This window comes from Oculina patagonica, chromosome 8 (genome assembly GCF_052425735.1).
Source record: "Oculina patagonica isolate OP01 chromosome 8, crgOcupat, whole genome shotgun sequence".
Lineage (NCBI taxonomy): Eukaryota > Metazoa > Cnidaria > Anthozoa > Scleractinia > Oculinidae > Oculina > Oculina patagonica.
In genome coordinates, this window is record NC_135765.1 from 4,296,015 (window position 1) to 4,312,108 (window position 16,094).

Sequence of the window (16,094 nt, forward strand, 5' to 3'; positions counted from 1 at the left end):
CTCGAAATATTTTTCGTTACCTTGGCGAAATAAAGAGGTGGCTTTCGTTACTGAAGGGATTTTGATGAGTTTTGCAACCTTTTGACAACTTGACCTACAAATATAGATTGGCCGATCGGGGTAACAAATGTCAGCGGATGGATAAGCAACACCGCAATATCGAAATTTATCGAACGTAAAATAGGAGTATGAAGAAAGAGTGATGCAAAATTCTACAATGAGACTTTTAATCATGCTGTAGGAACAATTCTGATTGCCTTTGATAGTAAGGTTAAGCATGACGTTAAACACTTTTATATGAGTGAATGTTTGCGTGTCAAATAAACCACATCGAAAGCAGATTAAAATGCAACTGAAAATGGGTACCTTGTGTCAGTTCTGAGTGAATTCTATGAATCCCAGTTCGTTTAACTGCGTTTTCCAAGACTGTTAATCTCCATAAACTTAAATTCTGGCGAGTGTATGTCTTGCTGCCGCAAGTGCGAATTTAATTCAACTTGCTCAATAAAACATTAACGCAAAACCTATCAAGCGTAATGGTCTGGTATCACATGTCACGAACATCATCATATGAACCCGCATGGGCGTGCATTTCCGTGACGCGTTATTTTTAAAGGAGCTAGTCACGGACAACACATCTTGGTGGTAATCTGTCTTAGTTTTCGCCAGTCGAAACCATCCTTGGTTATTTTCGCATTTTTCACTGCTCCTCTGTTTTTTTTTCTACATTACAAAAATATTATTTCGAAGTTTTTTTCTTCAATTTGGATGTAATCAGAAAAATTACTTAAAATATCGTGGCAATGCTCCTTTATTAAAGTGCGCGCTCGCTCTTACTCTCCCTTCGAGTGAATTCTGCTTAGAAAAGTTTATTATTCTGTTCAAAATTCTGCTCGGGCAAAGCTATTCTGCTCTGTAAAATGTTTACTTTATTCACTCTGCGTAAACCGAATTTTGGTGAGAGCGAAGCCGCTTTGCTTGGGTTATTTTTCTATTTCTTTTGTCACGTGTGGATTTAAAATTAGCTTTTCTCTTTCTCTCTATTATAGACACCACATCGTGTTTGTTATTACTGTTATTATTTGGTATTTTATTCATATACATGCATATGACATATTATTCTTATATATAATTGCCTTGTCGGACGTTTTAAGATATTCTGCTCACAGTATTCTACACAATATGCAAACTGCCAAAAATAGCATACATTTGTGTATTTTGTTCGAGATCCTGCTAGAAGAATTTATCCAAGCCTAGCTAACGTGCGGGCGTAATTTGGAAATAGAGAAAACACGTTCAACTTATTAACACACGTTTAAGCGATTTAAACCCACTCACAGGGGTGTCGAATGGTCCTTCAACTGAAACTGCGTGTCTCGCAAAATTTTAGCCAAATCGTCGCGTCTCGATTTTTTCTTTGACGCCTTCTCGCAGTCTCGATTTCTACTCACCCGACATTTCAGGTTTTTATGCACTTCCGTGAGTTTAATGAAGATTATTTTAAGGCATGTGTCTTAATCTGGAACCTTCTGCGGACAAGCTCGCTGAACATTGTTGGTTTTGTAAACGGATACTTTGACATGAAATGAACGGGGTAAATTTATCTGGGCTTCGTTCCCAAGTAGTAAGGAGAGGTACCCTGATTTCATTCAGTCAAGGAGACAAGAACATGACACTGCTAAACTATTGCCTAGTCTCTTTCGCAGCCGTTGTTTGAGCCGGTCACGCAACGCTCCCTCCCCACCTGCAAAGAAGACTAAAACTGGTACCATGTGTTACTTTGTTGTGAAGGCGATATGATCTCAGCACGCCTTTACGTCAGTCATCGAACACCTGCCGAAACACGTGTTTATCAGCAAACTCTCTCCTCCGCAGAGGCTCCTTTCAGTGGGGGAAGGAGAAAAACACGAAAGAGGCCGACGGGGAGGAGAGAGATCAGCGAAAATAAAGCCATAAAAATCTACTCAAAATGCGTCGTTACAACAATATCCCGGTTGCCGTTTTTATTACAGTGGTTCTGCCGGGTGCCAGTCAGCGCGAAGTCACTTTGATATAAACAAAATTAAATCAAGGTATAGCCTGCCAAATACAGACTTCTATTTTTCTGTGCTGAGATCGTCGTTACGTTTGATCATCGAGTCGCCCCTCTTGAGTAATTTAGTGAGCGCCATCTTGGAAAAATCATTCTGATTTATTCCGGGTGCCAATTGGTAAGGGGTAGGCTATATGTACTTATGTTTTAATCTAATTAATTTACCTTTATGTGTACCCAGTTTCTTTCTCTCCCCAGAATTTGCTCGCCACTGAAATATCGACAAATAGGCCATTACCGAGTTATGTTTTGCCTTTTTTTCAAAGCGACTCCTCGTTCAAAACTTTTCATATGAAAATGCGTTTGATTTGCATGAGAATGAATGTGTAGGTGAAACACATTTAACCTGCGTTCAGGTGTCGTCTTTTTTTTGTGTCGTCTTTTTTTCAAAGGGAAATGAGTAGGGAGCGAGGGCATGATCGCAGGTTAATTTTTATGCGAATAATTTCGCACCAAGATTCGTTATGACACCGCAACTCGAAATGGACTATTATTATTCAAGAACGAATAATTTAAGCGCAAAAAATAGAGGAACTGCTAACCTGCAGAACTAATGTTTTAGTGCTTCGCGTATGTTGACCACTTTTTTGTAGTTTTTGAACCGTTCTGAAAAAAACAATTTATTAGAAACCATAAAAACCATATTAGCCGATTAAGAGTAAGTGAGCCGATTATGAGGATTAGCGTGAAGTGCTGAAGACCTTCAGGATAAAAGTGAGTCACATGGCGCCAACTGAACATTGTTTTTTTTTAAATTTAATTCTCTGAGGGAAGATAATATTAAGAGAAGCTAGTTCACGGCTTACTAAACGGCCCATTGAAGTACAGTCGAACCAACCGTAAAGGCCGGGCAAAACGAGGAAACATGTTATAATTGTTTCCTCGTTTGCTATGGTCCCATGCACGCGGATACACGGACATTCGTATTCTGTGGTGTAGCAAAAGCATATTTTGCTACTTAGAGACAAAAACATGTTTCCTCGTTTTGCGAGGCCTTAAGCGATCAACCGAAAACTCAGGCCTACGTAGTGGCTTATGGGAGGATGTCACTTACTTATTTAGGAAATTATATATTTTTCGGTTTATTTTTTTTTTTTTTTTTTTATATAATTTTATATCTTCGAGTCAGACCACAGAAGTCTTTATTCGAATGACAGCCTGTAGTTGTTTCAGAGGCTTAATTATGGCGTTCAAATTTCTTATATAGGCAGGACCAGAACGACGAACCAGTGAAAAGTGTCGGATCTTCCGTCGACCTGGATAAGTAACTAAATAAGCTGATCCCCGCGGCAAGGAAAAGAGATTGAGACAAAATAAAATAAAAACAATAGTAGAACGTTTTGCTATTTTTACTTTTTGTCTCAGTCTCCTCTCCTTGCCTTAGGGATCAGCTTAACGTTTTTCACTGGGCTCCTGAATGAGGGGCCTGAACGTGTAAAATGAAAACTGGGTTTACCGACTTTTCACTAAGAAAATGAAACTTGGGTCACGGGGACTGGCTGATCACAAACAAAATATGGAAATGAGACTGGGATGAAAACTGGGTTTAGTTTGGCTTGAGTTTTCGGCTTGTCGCTTGAGGCCTCGCAAAACGAGGAAACATGTTTTCAGTAACACTCGTAGCACGCGTCGATGTTTCCCAGTTTTACCATACGCGAAGCATTGTTTCCGGGGTCAATTTTTGTCTCTGAGTAGCAAAATATGCTTTGCTACACCGCAGAATATAAAAGTCCGTGTTTCAGTGCAGCATGGAAACATAGGCGTGCGAGGCGGAGGGGGGCGAGGGGGGATTTTGGCAAAAATAGGCTTGGAAATGGGATCTGGGAAACATTTGGGCCGTGAGGAAACGAATTTATATCCCCCTTAAGGACCATCCTTTATCCATGCATACATGCATCTATACACACAAAAACGCTTTATTAAAGAATATATCTAGTAATTCAGAGAGTTTTCAGTGCGTCTAGTACAATTTCTAAGTGGCAATACTAACAGTAGTGTCTCTTTGAACCAATGAACTATGTAACGGTAGAATCTTCTTCCCTAAGCGTGCAGCAACGGGCGAACTGTAAACGTGTGAAAACGAGACCACTGCGACGACAATTGCCCGGGGACACTTAGCTTCATACGTTTTACGATTTGTGAAAGTGTGGCCATTTTTTTTCGAAGTGCGCCGCCTGAATGCCGGGGCTATCGCTTGTTAGGTAGAGCCGTTACACTCTTGGGCACCGGAATCTAACCACGAACTGGACAAGCAGCAACAGCAACAACTCAGCTTGGTTCCAACAGCAGTTTAATCAAACTTAATTTGTAATCAGAAAGATTTTACAAGTGTGGTTGCTTACACGATTTGTTACGTGCGTTCTGTTGTCAACAGAACGTAAAAAGTGTACAATCCTAAAGATGCGAAAAAAAAAACAAACAATTATCATAGAGAAAAGAATCGTTTGCAGACAAGCGAATCCTAATTAAAATTTTTTACTAGACTCAACAACTTATCGTAGCGGGGAAAGCTACTTCTAAAACTGCTCTTAATTAAAAAAAGAACTATCAAAACAGTACAGCTAGAAAACAACGCCAAAATGCTTACGAGCGGTTATTGCCGCCGGAAAATGCCCAGAACGCACGTACAACAAATTAAGTTACTTAACATTAATTAACTAAAATACTCCTGTCAGCTTACGTTTACTCCTATGAACGCTTCGAGTTAGCAAACCTATTGAGCGAACGTGAGTTGGGTGAACCACGATGCATTAACACTTAACAGCTTGCAATTAATCCTACTGAATTAACTTGAGTGCAGTAAAACGCGATGATTCTGTAAATTTGAATAAGCAAGGTAAACATTCCGAAAGCTAATACCTTCTACCAAGGTACACCGGTAATTGAATTACACCACCATTCTAATAAGTTCAGTTATAAATACAAAACTTAGGAAATGAAAAGGAACCTACCATTATTTCTAGCACGAGTCCTCGTGTAATATTCACGGGATAAACACAAATTGTTTTCGGCTTACAACATGGCAGGTAAAATAACTAAGTTCTAAATGGCTAAGACAGAGGGGACTTTTTTTTTCTTGATTTTAGTTATTGCCCAGGGCAAAAGTACTTGATTGCATTGGACAAGAAGAAAAAAATACTCTGCACTTGGTTTGCTTCTTGATGGTGGAATTTTGGAGCAGAATTTTCAAACACCGCGCTCGCTTGCGTGTAATAATAAAGTATACTAATAAGCTGCTGTTGGCTTTTAAAATGTTATAACAGTGTATGCAAACGCCACTCCAATAATTATTGAAGATAACAGCAAAATGTTAATAAAGCACTTGTCTGGCAATGAAGTCAAAGAAATAAACAAAGCGAATATTATAAGTCTACTTATAAACAAACTCACTCGTAGGAAGTAGCCGTTATACCTACTAAGACCTTAATAAGTAAGGTCAAATTATTCCAGAAGCCAAAAAATATTATTTAAACTGACACGCCGAAACTAAACGCAAAAATGCGAATCAAAGCGAAAACCGCTAAAAGCTATCAAAACCTTCTTAACACTGGCTATAGATAAAAAGATCTATAACATACAACGGCTAACTGGGAATATATATACGGCAAAGTAATGATATGCTCAGACTATTTATATGGCACCTGGAGTTACTTTTTCTCTCGTTTCAACCACTATTTCTCTATCTTTCTTTTACTTTTGAATTTGTGCTATCTTGCCGACCTGTAATATATGTTCATTTAGTGCTGATGTCAGCTGGCTGCCTGGCTTTGCTAGCCGCTTGATGGTTATTCCAGGCAGCCAGTACTCTTATCTATTTCTATATATACATTTCGCCGATAAAAGATTAAAAATAAGACTTAAGGTAAAAGCTGTTAAAATTGATGCTAAACGTTTTCGATCTATTCGATCATCATCACTTATCTATTTCGTTACGTTCTTTTGTTAATTATCTTTGTATAAGGCAAGAGTACAAATTATAAAGGTTGTTGTTGTTGTTGAGCTATGTTCACTAAGGAACATTGGATACTATGGCTTACTGGAGGTTTAAAGAAAAGTAATTTAACAAAAATATTAGGGGGTCACTTGTCACATGCAGATACAAGAACCCACGTGTTCTATTTCCTCTATTTTTGGCGCGAAATTTCATGACATCGCCGAATGCCATACAGCATAACTCTGTTCAATCAGTGGCACTGAAAAGAAAAAAAGGCTTTCTTTTTAATAAAGCCTTTTATACTATTTTTCATTCAAGAAAACACGAAACCGAAACACGACCATGTGCAATGTTGAAGACACTCTTCAAAACTGGAATATTGCAAGGAAAAAAGGTATATTACAGGTATAAAAGGTTATTTTGCATGATAACAATATAACGTCTTTCCTTTTAGCTTTTCACAAAACGTGTCTGATCTGACATATTGGATCGAATGTCTTAACTAAGCGTCGAAACCTAGGCTAGTTTCACTTTTGATTAGCCAAAATTGCCGTGATAGTCGACTTACAATCTGTCAGAGTTATTCTTTCTGTAGCATTCTTTTCCCAGCACCCTTTTATGAGATCACACCACCACACTGACGTCTGAGTAGCCAGACCTGTAAGTTCGGGACGGTGGCCTTCTTCTACGTTTACCAGAAACACTTCCAAGTCCTGACCCTTCATTTCGAGGAAGGCTTCCTTTCCGTACCACATCTCCCACAGTATGATTCCAAGGCAATAAATCTCTGAAGAAGTGTTGTATGCTCTGTTACGAATGGCCTCTGGCGGTAGGTGGAGAAACTCGTCGCATTTCGATCCATGCTCGATGGTCAATTGTCTGGTCAGGCAGATGTTGCTTAGTTTGACATTTCCAAGGTTACAACTGTCCAGCTGTAGATGAAGAATTTAACAAATGACAAAGCCTAAATATTTACTTGAATTGCCGCGAAATTATATTGGGATCATTTTATGTTTTTAATTGATGCATGATAAATTGACTTTCCAGTGCTTATTCACTTATCAACATCCTTTATTAAGACGGTTAGCAACGTTGTTTGAGTCCTACCTACCATTTGTTTACAGTTGCTGGGCTTCTGTATGTAAGCCCTGATGCCACAGCAAACAAGGCTAGAGTATAGACTACATGTAAGGAGGCCGACAGAGTATAAGAAGATATAAAAAGAAGATATAATTTGATGAACTGCAGTTTAGTTTAGACAGCTTAGTTGCATTTCAATGTGACATATTAGTTATCCAAAGTTTACTCATCTTTGACACTATAAAGCAGCTTATGCTTCGCATCAAAATATAAAAAATACCTACCAAGACGTTTTCTAGTCGCAGATCACCATGGACACATCCCTCGAACATACTGTGGATCACCATCAGTGCGTCGATAATTTGCTCTGTCCATTGAATGACACCCAACGTGGAACGAGGATTCACGGAAGGGCAGTTTCTAGGCTGATCAATAAGGTAGTACTTGAGAGTTTTTCCAGATAACTCCATTACAAACGTTACTTCAACCCCCCTCGGAACCTTTCTGAATGCAGCGCCGTAAAATTCAACAATGTGAGGATGGCGAAGTCTCCTGTAAAACAAACAACTTTCCTTTTCAGCAAAAGTGAACAAAACATGTAGATGACGAGTGAAATAAGAAATAAATTTGTTACAGTGTCACTGACTGAATAATTAATAATAATAAAATAAATGATAATAAATGGGAATTTGCAGTGGCACTTCTACAGAGTGGCTCTTCGTCCACTGTTCTGATCGAATTGGAATTTAGTCGCGTTGGTTTTTGAGGAGGGAGGAAAACCAGAGAACCCGAAGAAAAATCCTCAGAGCAAGGACGAGAACCAGCAACAAACTCAACCCACATATGACGCCGGGTCCGGGAATCGAACCCGGGATACATTGGTGGGAAGCGAGCGCTCTCGCCACTGCGCCATCCCTGCTTCCCCTATACATACAGGTATACAGATAAGATGGATGGATAAATTGCTGGATAAATTGATAGATAGATAGTAAATAGATTGTTGGATTGACTGTTGTTCATGAATGGTTTGATGGATGAATAGCTGGCCAAATTGATAGACTTGATTGATGGTTAAATTGATGATTTGATTTTTCGATAGGTTAATGAATAGATTGATGAAAAGATTGATGAATGATATGAGTTTTTTGATAGATCGATAGACGGAAAAATGGATGGATGTATAAATGGATAGATTGATTCACAGATGGATATGTTGATGAATACTGTACTGATCTGTTCACTAAACTTCTTATTCATCACTAGAAGGCAGTATATATCATTGGCCAGTTGCTATCAGTAGTGGTGAATACTCATGTTTTGATTTTAAAAACATTAGAGGAATGCAAGTTATCTCCATCAAATTTCTTAAAGCGAACTGGCCTTGCAGGAAAATCTGTTGTTGCCACGACAGGTTTAGGCATTTGCGATCAAATAATCCTTTCGTATTGTGCACAAAATTACATTAAATATCTCGAAAACAAAAATTATACTGATCTAGCATTACATGGAAGTCTGTTATTACCTCATGGTTGTTTCATGCGCTAAATACTTGGTGACATTGCTGCTGTTAAGTAGCTCCCTGTAAACTTTCAATGTGACTTGCCGACTTGACGCATATCTTCCCTTAGAGATTCTCCCGCGATAGATGCCAGGCGGCAAGGAATGTTTCCGGTAGGCGTCGTCACTGACATCCCATTCAAGGTCATCCCAAGCGATGTGCATGCTGCAAATTTCCAGAGCGCCAAACAAACTGAGTTCTCCGCGGAGCCGCTCACATTTCTCTTTACGGGGCTTGTACAGAGATTCTGTTTCCTTCTTGCTTTGTGATTCATCTATTAGATGCTGACAGAGTTGCACGTCAGCCTCAATAAGCATGGGGACTTTTGCTTGCAATTCATCAAGGCAGGTCAATGCTTGTGTCAGCTGGTCTTTGACGAGTGGCTGAAGTGCTCCGACAGTTGCTACTCTCCCGAGGTATCTCTGAGATATGTTTCGTACATACGCAGGACGATCTTTATTATATGCACTTTTCTCCCTGCCTTCTTGGACACAGTCAACAATGGACATGATTCCCACAGCTGGAAGAATAAGCAATGTTACTGGCACTGCCAGCGCAGCTCCTACGAGTGCGACTGGAACAAGGAAGGGTGCTGCGATGCCAATGAGAATTTTTTCCTCAATTTCCATTCCAGACGAATTGTCGATATTGTTGAAAACCTGTTTTTCTACAGTTTCAACCTGTTTTTCTGCTGTTTCAACCTGTTTTTCTGCTGTTTTTCTCTTTCCGGTTGTACATTTATTCTGTGTTTGCAAGACGTTAACTTCCAAGTTGTGAAGCTCTTTCTCAAGGTAATTGTATGTCTTGAGGAAAACGGTGACCACTGATTTGCGTGCCTCTGCAAAGTGCTCATGCTCTTCCTCCCATTCTTCAATCACGGTCTGCAATCTGTTCTGGACGAGCTTATTGATAGCCGACCAAGTAACCTCCCATGATCCCTCGATATCTGGAATTTCATCTGTGTTCCATCTGCAGAAACTTTCGATGACCTCTGGACTTTTCAAGTAACTGGCCAAAACTTCAATAGCTTGAAAGATCTTCCTATCAAGATGCCTTTTTAGTTTCTGTTTTGATGACTCCTGTTCCGCTTGTAGTTTCTGTAGCCTTTCTATCACTTTGTTTAATCGTTGGGTTGCAGCCACGTGGTCAGTATTGATATTTTCTATGAACGACTTCATTATCCAGATGATTCGATAGAGCAATTGATCCAGCCAACTATATTAACAAAAGGGAGAATTATGCGGCTTTATACACCTGATTGAAGAATTGTTGACCCAATGGCATGTAAAGCATAAATAATGAACAATGCGACCCAAAAAATCCTCGTCTGTGACAGAATAAACATGATTATAAGACAAGTTGCTTACATCGTGCTATTAAGGATTTCAAAGAAAGAAAATATCTTGATTATCAATACAAGAAATATTATAAGCACACCAATTAATGCTGTCTGCCCAGAATGCCATTGTGTCGTATCGTTTATGGTTTATGCTTTTCACATGGTAAACGTTTTTTCAATTAGGTGTATTTTAATGAGACAGTATAAAACTCGATAGTTCTAAGCAAACTTTATTCCTAAGCCATTTGGAAGTTAGGAACGTTGGATAATATATGTCCCATTAGACACTTAACAACGGAAGTATTTAACACTGCAGAATTTCTTTTCGTTATTGAGTTCCCAGCATGACTCGAAAAGCACACAGCCATACTACATATACAGTGTCTAATATTATAAGATACATTTATTCTCTTAAAGCTATGTCTATTATTTTCGTATCTTATGAAATGCATTTCCATACCTAAGCTATGAATTAGCTGGCCTTTTAATCATAAAGCAAACAAATTCGGAAATGCTTTAATTCTTCTTTCAACAATTCTTCTACCTACCTCCAATTTTGTTCAAGTCGCGTTTTAATGCTTTTAGTCACTAAACAGCTAATATTCTCTGTGAGTGAGGCAAACTCTGCATTCATGATGCCAAACTTCTGAGCCATCAGTGCTTTTGTAGTTGAAAGGCGAATAATCTGAGTTTCGGGGTCCAAATCTGGCAAACAAAGCCTCAGCTTGTTTGTGATATGTGCAATGACGTCATTTGCCTCGGCGGGTGGAATGTTGTCCCATTTATTGCAAACGAACAAGGTGCAGTTTGGTGAGAAGTCCATTTGCTGCTCAGTGGTCAGTTGCCTTGTCTTGTGTAGCAATCGCACGAGCTAATAGAATTGAAGGAGATATATCATAAATCCACGTTTTTCAATTATCTTAATTTGATCTTCTTTTGCCGCTGTTGTTTTTTTGCAGTGAATTTGAGTCTTTTTATGCTTTCCCAGTACTGAGTTGATTTTCCCCACGTCTATTTTACTGTATTTGTATTGTTCTGCCTTTAGCAAATTTGTTGTGCTGCGTACCTATTTTGCCCAACGGAGGCTTGCCTAGATCTATATATTAAATTCTTCAGTTCTTATTATTTATATTTTATCTATATATTATATCACTGAAAAATCTATCTGTTTGCAAGGAAATGCAATTGCGAACGAACTGACTTACTCGATCTTTTTGAACGCCTCCCGCATTGGCACTGTTGATGACGTAAATGAAAGCAAAAGCATTCGGCAAATAATTTATCACGATGTCGTCCATAATGTCTGACTCCCCAACACCAGGGCTGTCAACAATTACAACTCCATCCTGAAAATGTGAGGTGAATGAAGCGTGTCAATATAGCTACGTAGCCAACAAATGCAAGGCCCGGCCAACATATCGCAACATCTTGTGTACAACATTTTGCACACGTTTGGCCACCTTGTTGCAACATGTTAGATGGGGCTTTGAAAAGCAATTTAAATTGGTGCGCGTGCCCTGCAAACGTGGCCAAACCAGTACAGCATCAGTGCAACATCCCAAAACGTTGCAAGAGAAATTTGACCATCATCCAACATGTTGCCAGGTGTTGCAACAAGGTGGCCAAACGTGTCCAACATGTTGTGCAAACTAGACATTAAGATAAGCTAGATCACAAAATGCGCATCTTGATAAAAATGGCCAATTTTTTCATATTTTGTCATTCGCAATCCGTTCATAGCCGTAACCTGACATAGCAAGTGTCCCTTTATAATTACTTCGCTGGCATTTTTCAACCTTTATTTAGATTTTTTTATTTTAATAACTTATACAAAGTTTTAAGCTTCTTGAACAAAATACCATGCACTCAGAGACTCAGAGTCTTTTACATTGCCTTACATTTTTCGATTCCCGCCCTGAATAATATTGACATATTCTAGCCGGGCTACAGTCTCGGGAAAAACTAGTTAAGCCAAACGCATTTCACATATTATTCGTAAATTTTCTGACTTGAGAGTGGGAAATAATATTTAATCCCGCCCTCCCCCTACTTTTTGTTGCTTCATGAAGACTGCGGTTCGCCAGGCTTTGTTTTCACAACACGACAGCATCAACAACATTGAAATTGGGGAGGGGAGGGGGTTGAAAAGCTAAACTGTAGTACCTAAATTAGTGGAAGTTTGCCCAAGTGTTTCAACAGTTTTGTCCAAGATTGTTCTGGTGTCGCAAAACGTTTGACCAGAATTGAGTTTAACCGTTGTCAATATCTCACCTTTAACAAATTGTGAGGCCAAAACAGCTCCACCTTTTTGTAGTGTGATGCCTTTTCTCTCGAACTCGGTGACTTGACATGAACGAACTCTGATATCTGATCCATGTAGGAGGACGATTCTTCAAGGTATTTTGTCCTGGGACTTTTCCCTTGTTCCTTGTAGTGTATCTTAATTCGTCTGTCTCTTCCATACTTCAATTCACAAATAGTAGATGTTGTGCTTAAAACCGAAAACGGCAAAAGCTCTTCTCCCAGAATTAGGTTCAGCATACTACTTTTACCCGCACTTGTCTCACCTTGAATAAAATAGTACAAGATATAATCTGATCGTCGACTACATTACCGTGAAATTCATCTGCAAAATTAATTAATTCTCTTCATTTAAAAAATAGACCAAAATAGAAATTTCAATTACAAATATGTTGTTATTTTTTTACCAGTCCCTGTACATTTTTTATGGCTTTGTGAAATTTAGAGTCTGTTTACTAGATAAAAGATTTTGTACGCAATTTATGGAAACTAGACGTTAAATCAAAGTTGTTATGCGCCACTGAAATCGGAAAATTAACTATGAAACAAGAATTGAAGACCACAAAACGACACATTACGATTTGCCGGAACAAATTATTTTAAACTCTTCACGTTTAAGTTCCCTTCACTCAGTTCAATACAAAAAAGGAAGAAAGAAAAAAAGAATCTCTTCAACGCTTCGGCGAAAGTTTGCTACGACGTTGTACCCAGAACTTACTCATTCAGCTGAGTACGTCAGGACCTATGTCTGCTTATCGAGAGCAGGCCGAAAGGCCGTGAGTTCGAGTCCCCTACCCCATTTTTTTTAGACGCATGTGTTTAAATTTATCATTTCGCTATAAGCATCATTTATTGTACCGTAATGCAGAGCCATCTGACAATTTCGAATACAAAATGAAGTAGGCAAGACCGAGAAATGATATCATTGCAGAAACTAGGTTGTGGTTTATTTCAAGAAAACTGATATTAGTAAGATATTTCGGCTCCAGTACAGAGTCATAGTCATGAAATGATAATTTACAAGGCAACTTAAATATCTTAGACAATTAGATTTGCTATATTACGCAAGGTAACTAGAAATGTAGGTAATCAGAGAGCAGGACTAATTCTCCAGAGGCTTCATAACTCTTGCACGCATTGTGTGCCTATGTTTAAAAGGCAACGAGCGAGTGAAGGAGTGAAATTTGCACAAAAAAACATATGAGTCAACACATTGAATTATGGACTGGTTTCAGCTAGCCTAGTTGCAAGTTTGTGGCACTGTGAGTAAACAATACTTTTTCTATCTATCCAGACTTTCTCAAAGTCGTGTTAGTTTTAGACAGTACTCACTTGTCTTAGAAACAAGCTGTACAGTAAAAAGGCTACGTACACGCCTTAAAAGTAACGTTTTTGGGTAGTTTACAAACACGTGCCCTTGTTACTTAACACATACATTCACATACCTGCCACAAGGACAACATATTCTCTATTTTCCATTCTTTCCATTCTTGACTTCATTTTTGAGAGTACGTCGCCTTCGCTTGTTCTCAACAAATTGAGCAGCGAGTCATCAAGTCCTTTTATTTCTCTTTCAATATCAGAATAAAAATTGAAAAGGGATAGGGATTTTCTCTTGTCCATAGACTGTGCATCTGATATCACTTTAAAGGCCTGAAAAATATGGCGAAAATTGTACTGATTAGAGTTCATTTAACTAAGGGAAACTAGATGTTGTTCTATGTGACATAGTGATAGTGTTCGAGCTGATCAATTTCATCTATGAGCCCATTCGGAATTCTTACAGCCGGGAAGGACACCATTTGGAATGTGTAACGCGGAAAATGTTGAATTTATCGCCTGGTGAGACTGATGCAGACTAACAGTATGCATGCAGTCAAACGTCGCGAAAAAGAAAATGACTAGATCGTGAGACAAACGACAACATGTTTCTATTATTTCAATGCTCTCATTTTAATTTGTTACATACATACATACATACATACTTTATTTAACGTGGAAAAAGTACACACTTAGCTGTTAGCTAGTTTTCAGGTGCTCCACGATTAAAAGTTTAGTATTTACAAAAGTATTTACATCAAAACAAAGGGTATAAAAGTATTTACATCAAACTAGTTTAAATAAAACAAACAAACAACAACACCATCTAGCTAAATTAAGATTCCTAAAAAATATATATATATATAAATATAAAAATCCTATCTAAAAGCGATAAAATATAATTATTAAACATTGAAATCAGTTTGTCTAATCTTTTTCAAAAAGTCCTTTGAGCCTGCCATGGAACGAATATCACGAGGTAGCATGTTCCAGTGCTTTGCTGCAGCATAACGCCACGACTTAAGACCATATCTGGTAGTGTTCACTTTAGGTATGGAAAGATTAAAATTACCGCGAAGATTGTACGCTGTTCTCTTTTCAGTTATAAGATTTTTGAAGCTGGATGGTGCCCTGCCTTGAATAATATTGTTCACAGTCAATAACATATCTTGAGTGCGACGATTTTCTAAGGTTGATTTTGATCCGATACGCCGCAAGAGCGCTTCGTACGACGAGGTCTTGTCGCTTATGTATAATATTCTACTTATGTATAATTTTGATTAACTATTTTTAACTCTTCTGTTTATTTTTATATACTAATGTAGTTTATACTAAGAGCAACCGGTTGGATCTGTTTAATAATTAATTTTGTATGAAATTATCTAAGTAATTATCTAAGCGGATTGTATTTTCATGCACTGTATAATTTATTATGCCAAACATGGTCCTTTTAACCCAAAGTGCACAATCTTTTCACCATTTTGTTCCACCAGAAACTCGTGGGCGTCTGGTTCCACTATATCTAGTCTATCTAATTCAATCGAAATATTCTTCCACTGTCGACTCCGATATGTAATTCAACAAGATCATTCCGTGCGAGAGAACAGAACAGTCCATGTTCTGTTTAAATTCAGACTGTCTTTGAATTGCCCCCAAATGTAAACAACAAACGCTCGCAGTCTGACAATTAACAGGAAAACTGTTGGTCGTTTCGGGGAAATGTCAACATGTTACGAACGCATCTTAACATAATCTCGGGGTGATTTGAAGCAAAAACTGAAAACCTAAAATAATGTATAGTTAGTCAAGAACGTGAACGACATAAAAACAGGAACACTAAACACACTGATATATTCATATAGTATTATACATATATTAATATAATGTTTCTGTTGCCTATCAGCCGAATTTCAATGTTTGTGCAGATATCAGGTGACGGTTCTGATGAGTGCCTCTGTTCTAAGAATCTTAGTAAAACACAGCAGTTCTTAGTTGAAACACGTTTTATTTCATTTTCTTTTTTTTTTTCCCGGGCTTATTAGGAAAAAAAACCCAGCGTTTCAGGCAAAAAAGGGCCCCCCATTAATTATAGCTTGTTTCTGACTATTGTCAAAAGTTCAAGGCCTAAAATATTATGCACGATAATTCTGACCTTTTCCACAAAATTGGATTTGGCCCAGAATCGATAACACAATATTTGAATCATGTTTGAGGAAGAGTTTCATACATTCTCTATTGTCTAACATCAAAATGTCCGACGTAGATTTCGAGCAAGGAGAGCTACAACTTGGGGAAGGAGACTAACAACTTGGATTTCGGGGCATGCCCTATTAAAAGGACGTCGCCGCTACAACTGACAAGCTATAGTTTCGAATGTTATTGACCTTTTCCACGACTGAAAAAAAAAAGAAAGACCACAAAAAGTACCATCGGGAGAACTAACAACGTAACGGACGGGAATCGAGCGCAT

At 38.3% G+C, this 16,094-nt stretch overlaps 2 protein-coding genes across 3 annotated transcripts in view; both read right to left on the reverse strand.

Annotated features, from left to right (window-relative positions):
• Window positions 1-547, reverse strand: part of LOC144663379 (A disintegrin and metalloproteinase with thrombospondin motifs 16-like) — a 37,494-nt gene extending 36,947 nt beyond the window's left edge. Inside the window, exon 1 of the mRNA XM_078524301.1 lies at window positions 367-547. The gene's annotated coding sequence lies outside the window, so the exon portion shown is untranslated. The remainder of the gene's footprint in view (window positions 1-366) is intronic.
• A 5,931-nt stretch (window positions 548-6,478) lies between these two features.
• Window positions 6,479-16,094, reverse strand: part of LOC144663380 (uncharacterized) — a 78,265-nt gene continuing 68,649 nt past the window's right edge. The window contains exons 2-9 of one of the 2 annotated variants that reach the window (XM_078524303.1): window positions 13,750-13,957; window positions 12,275-12,570; window positions 11,209-11,349; window positions 10,552-10,874; window positions 9,401-9,879; window positions 8,629-9,355; window positions 7,391-7,658; window positions 6,479-6,958 (exon numbers count right to left, since the gene is read on the reverse strand). In XM_078524303.1, the coding sequence (XP_078380429.1) occupies window positions 6,554-6,958; window positions 7,391-7,658; window positions 8,629-9,355; window positions 9,401-9,879; window positions 10,552-10,874; window positions 11,209-11,349; window positions 12,275-12,570; window positions 13,750-13,957 (2,847 nt within the window). In that variant the 3' untranslated portion in view covers window positions 6,479-6,553. Of the gene's footprint in view, window positions 6,959-7,390; window positions 7,659-8,628; window positions 9,880-10,551; window positions 10,875-11,208; window positions 11,350-12,274; window positions 12,571-13,749; window positions 13,958-16,094 lie in introns of both variants that reach the window. The other variant, XM_078524304.1, reaches the window with a different exon arrangement.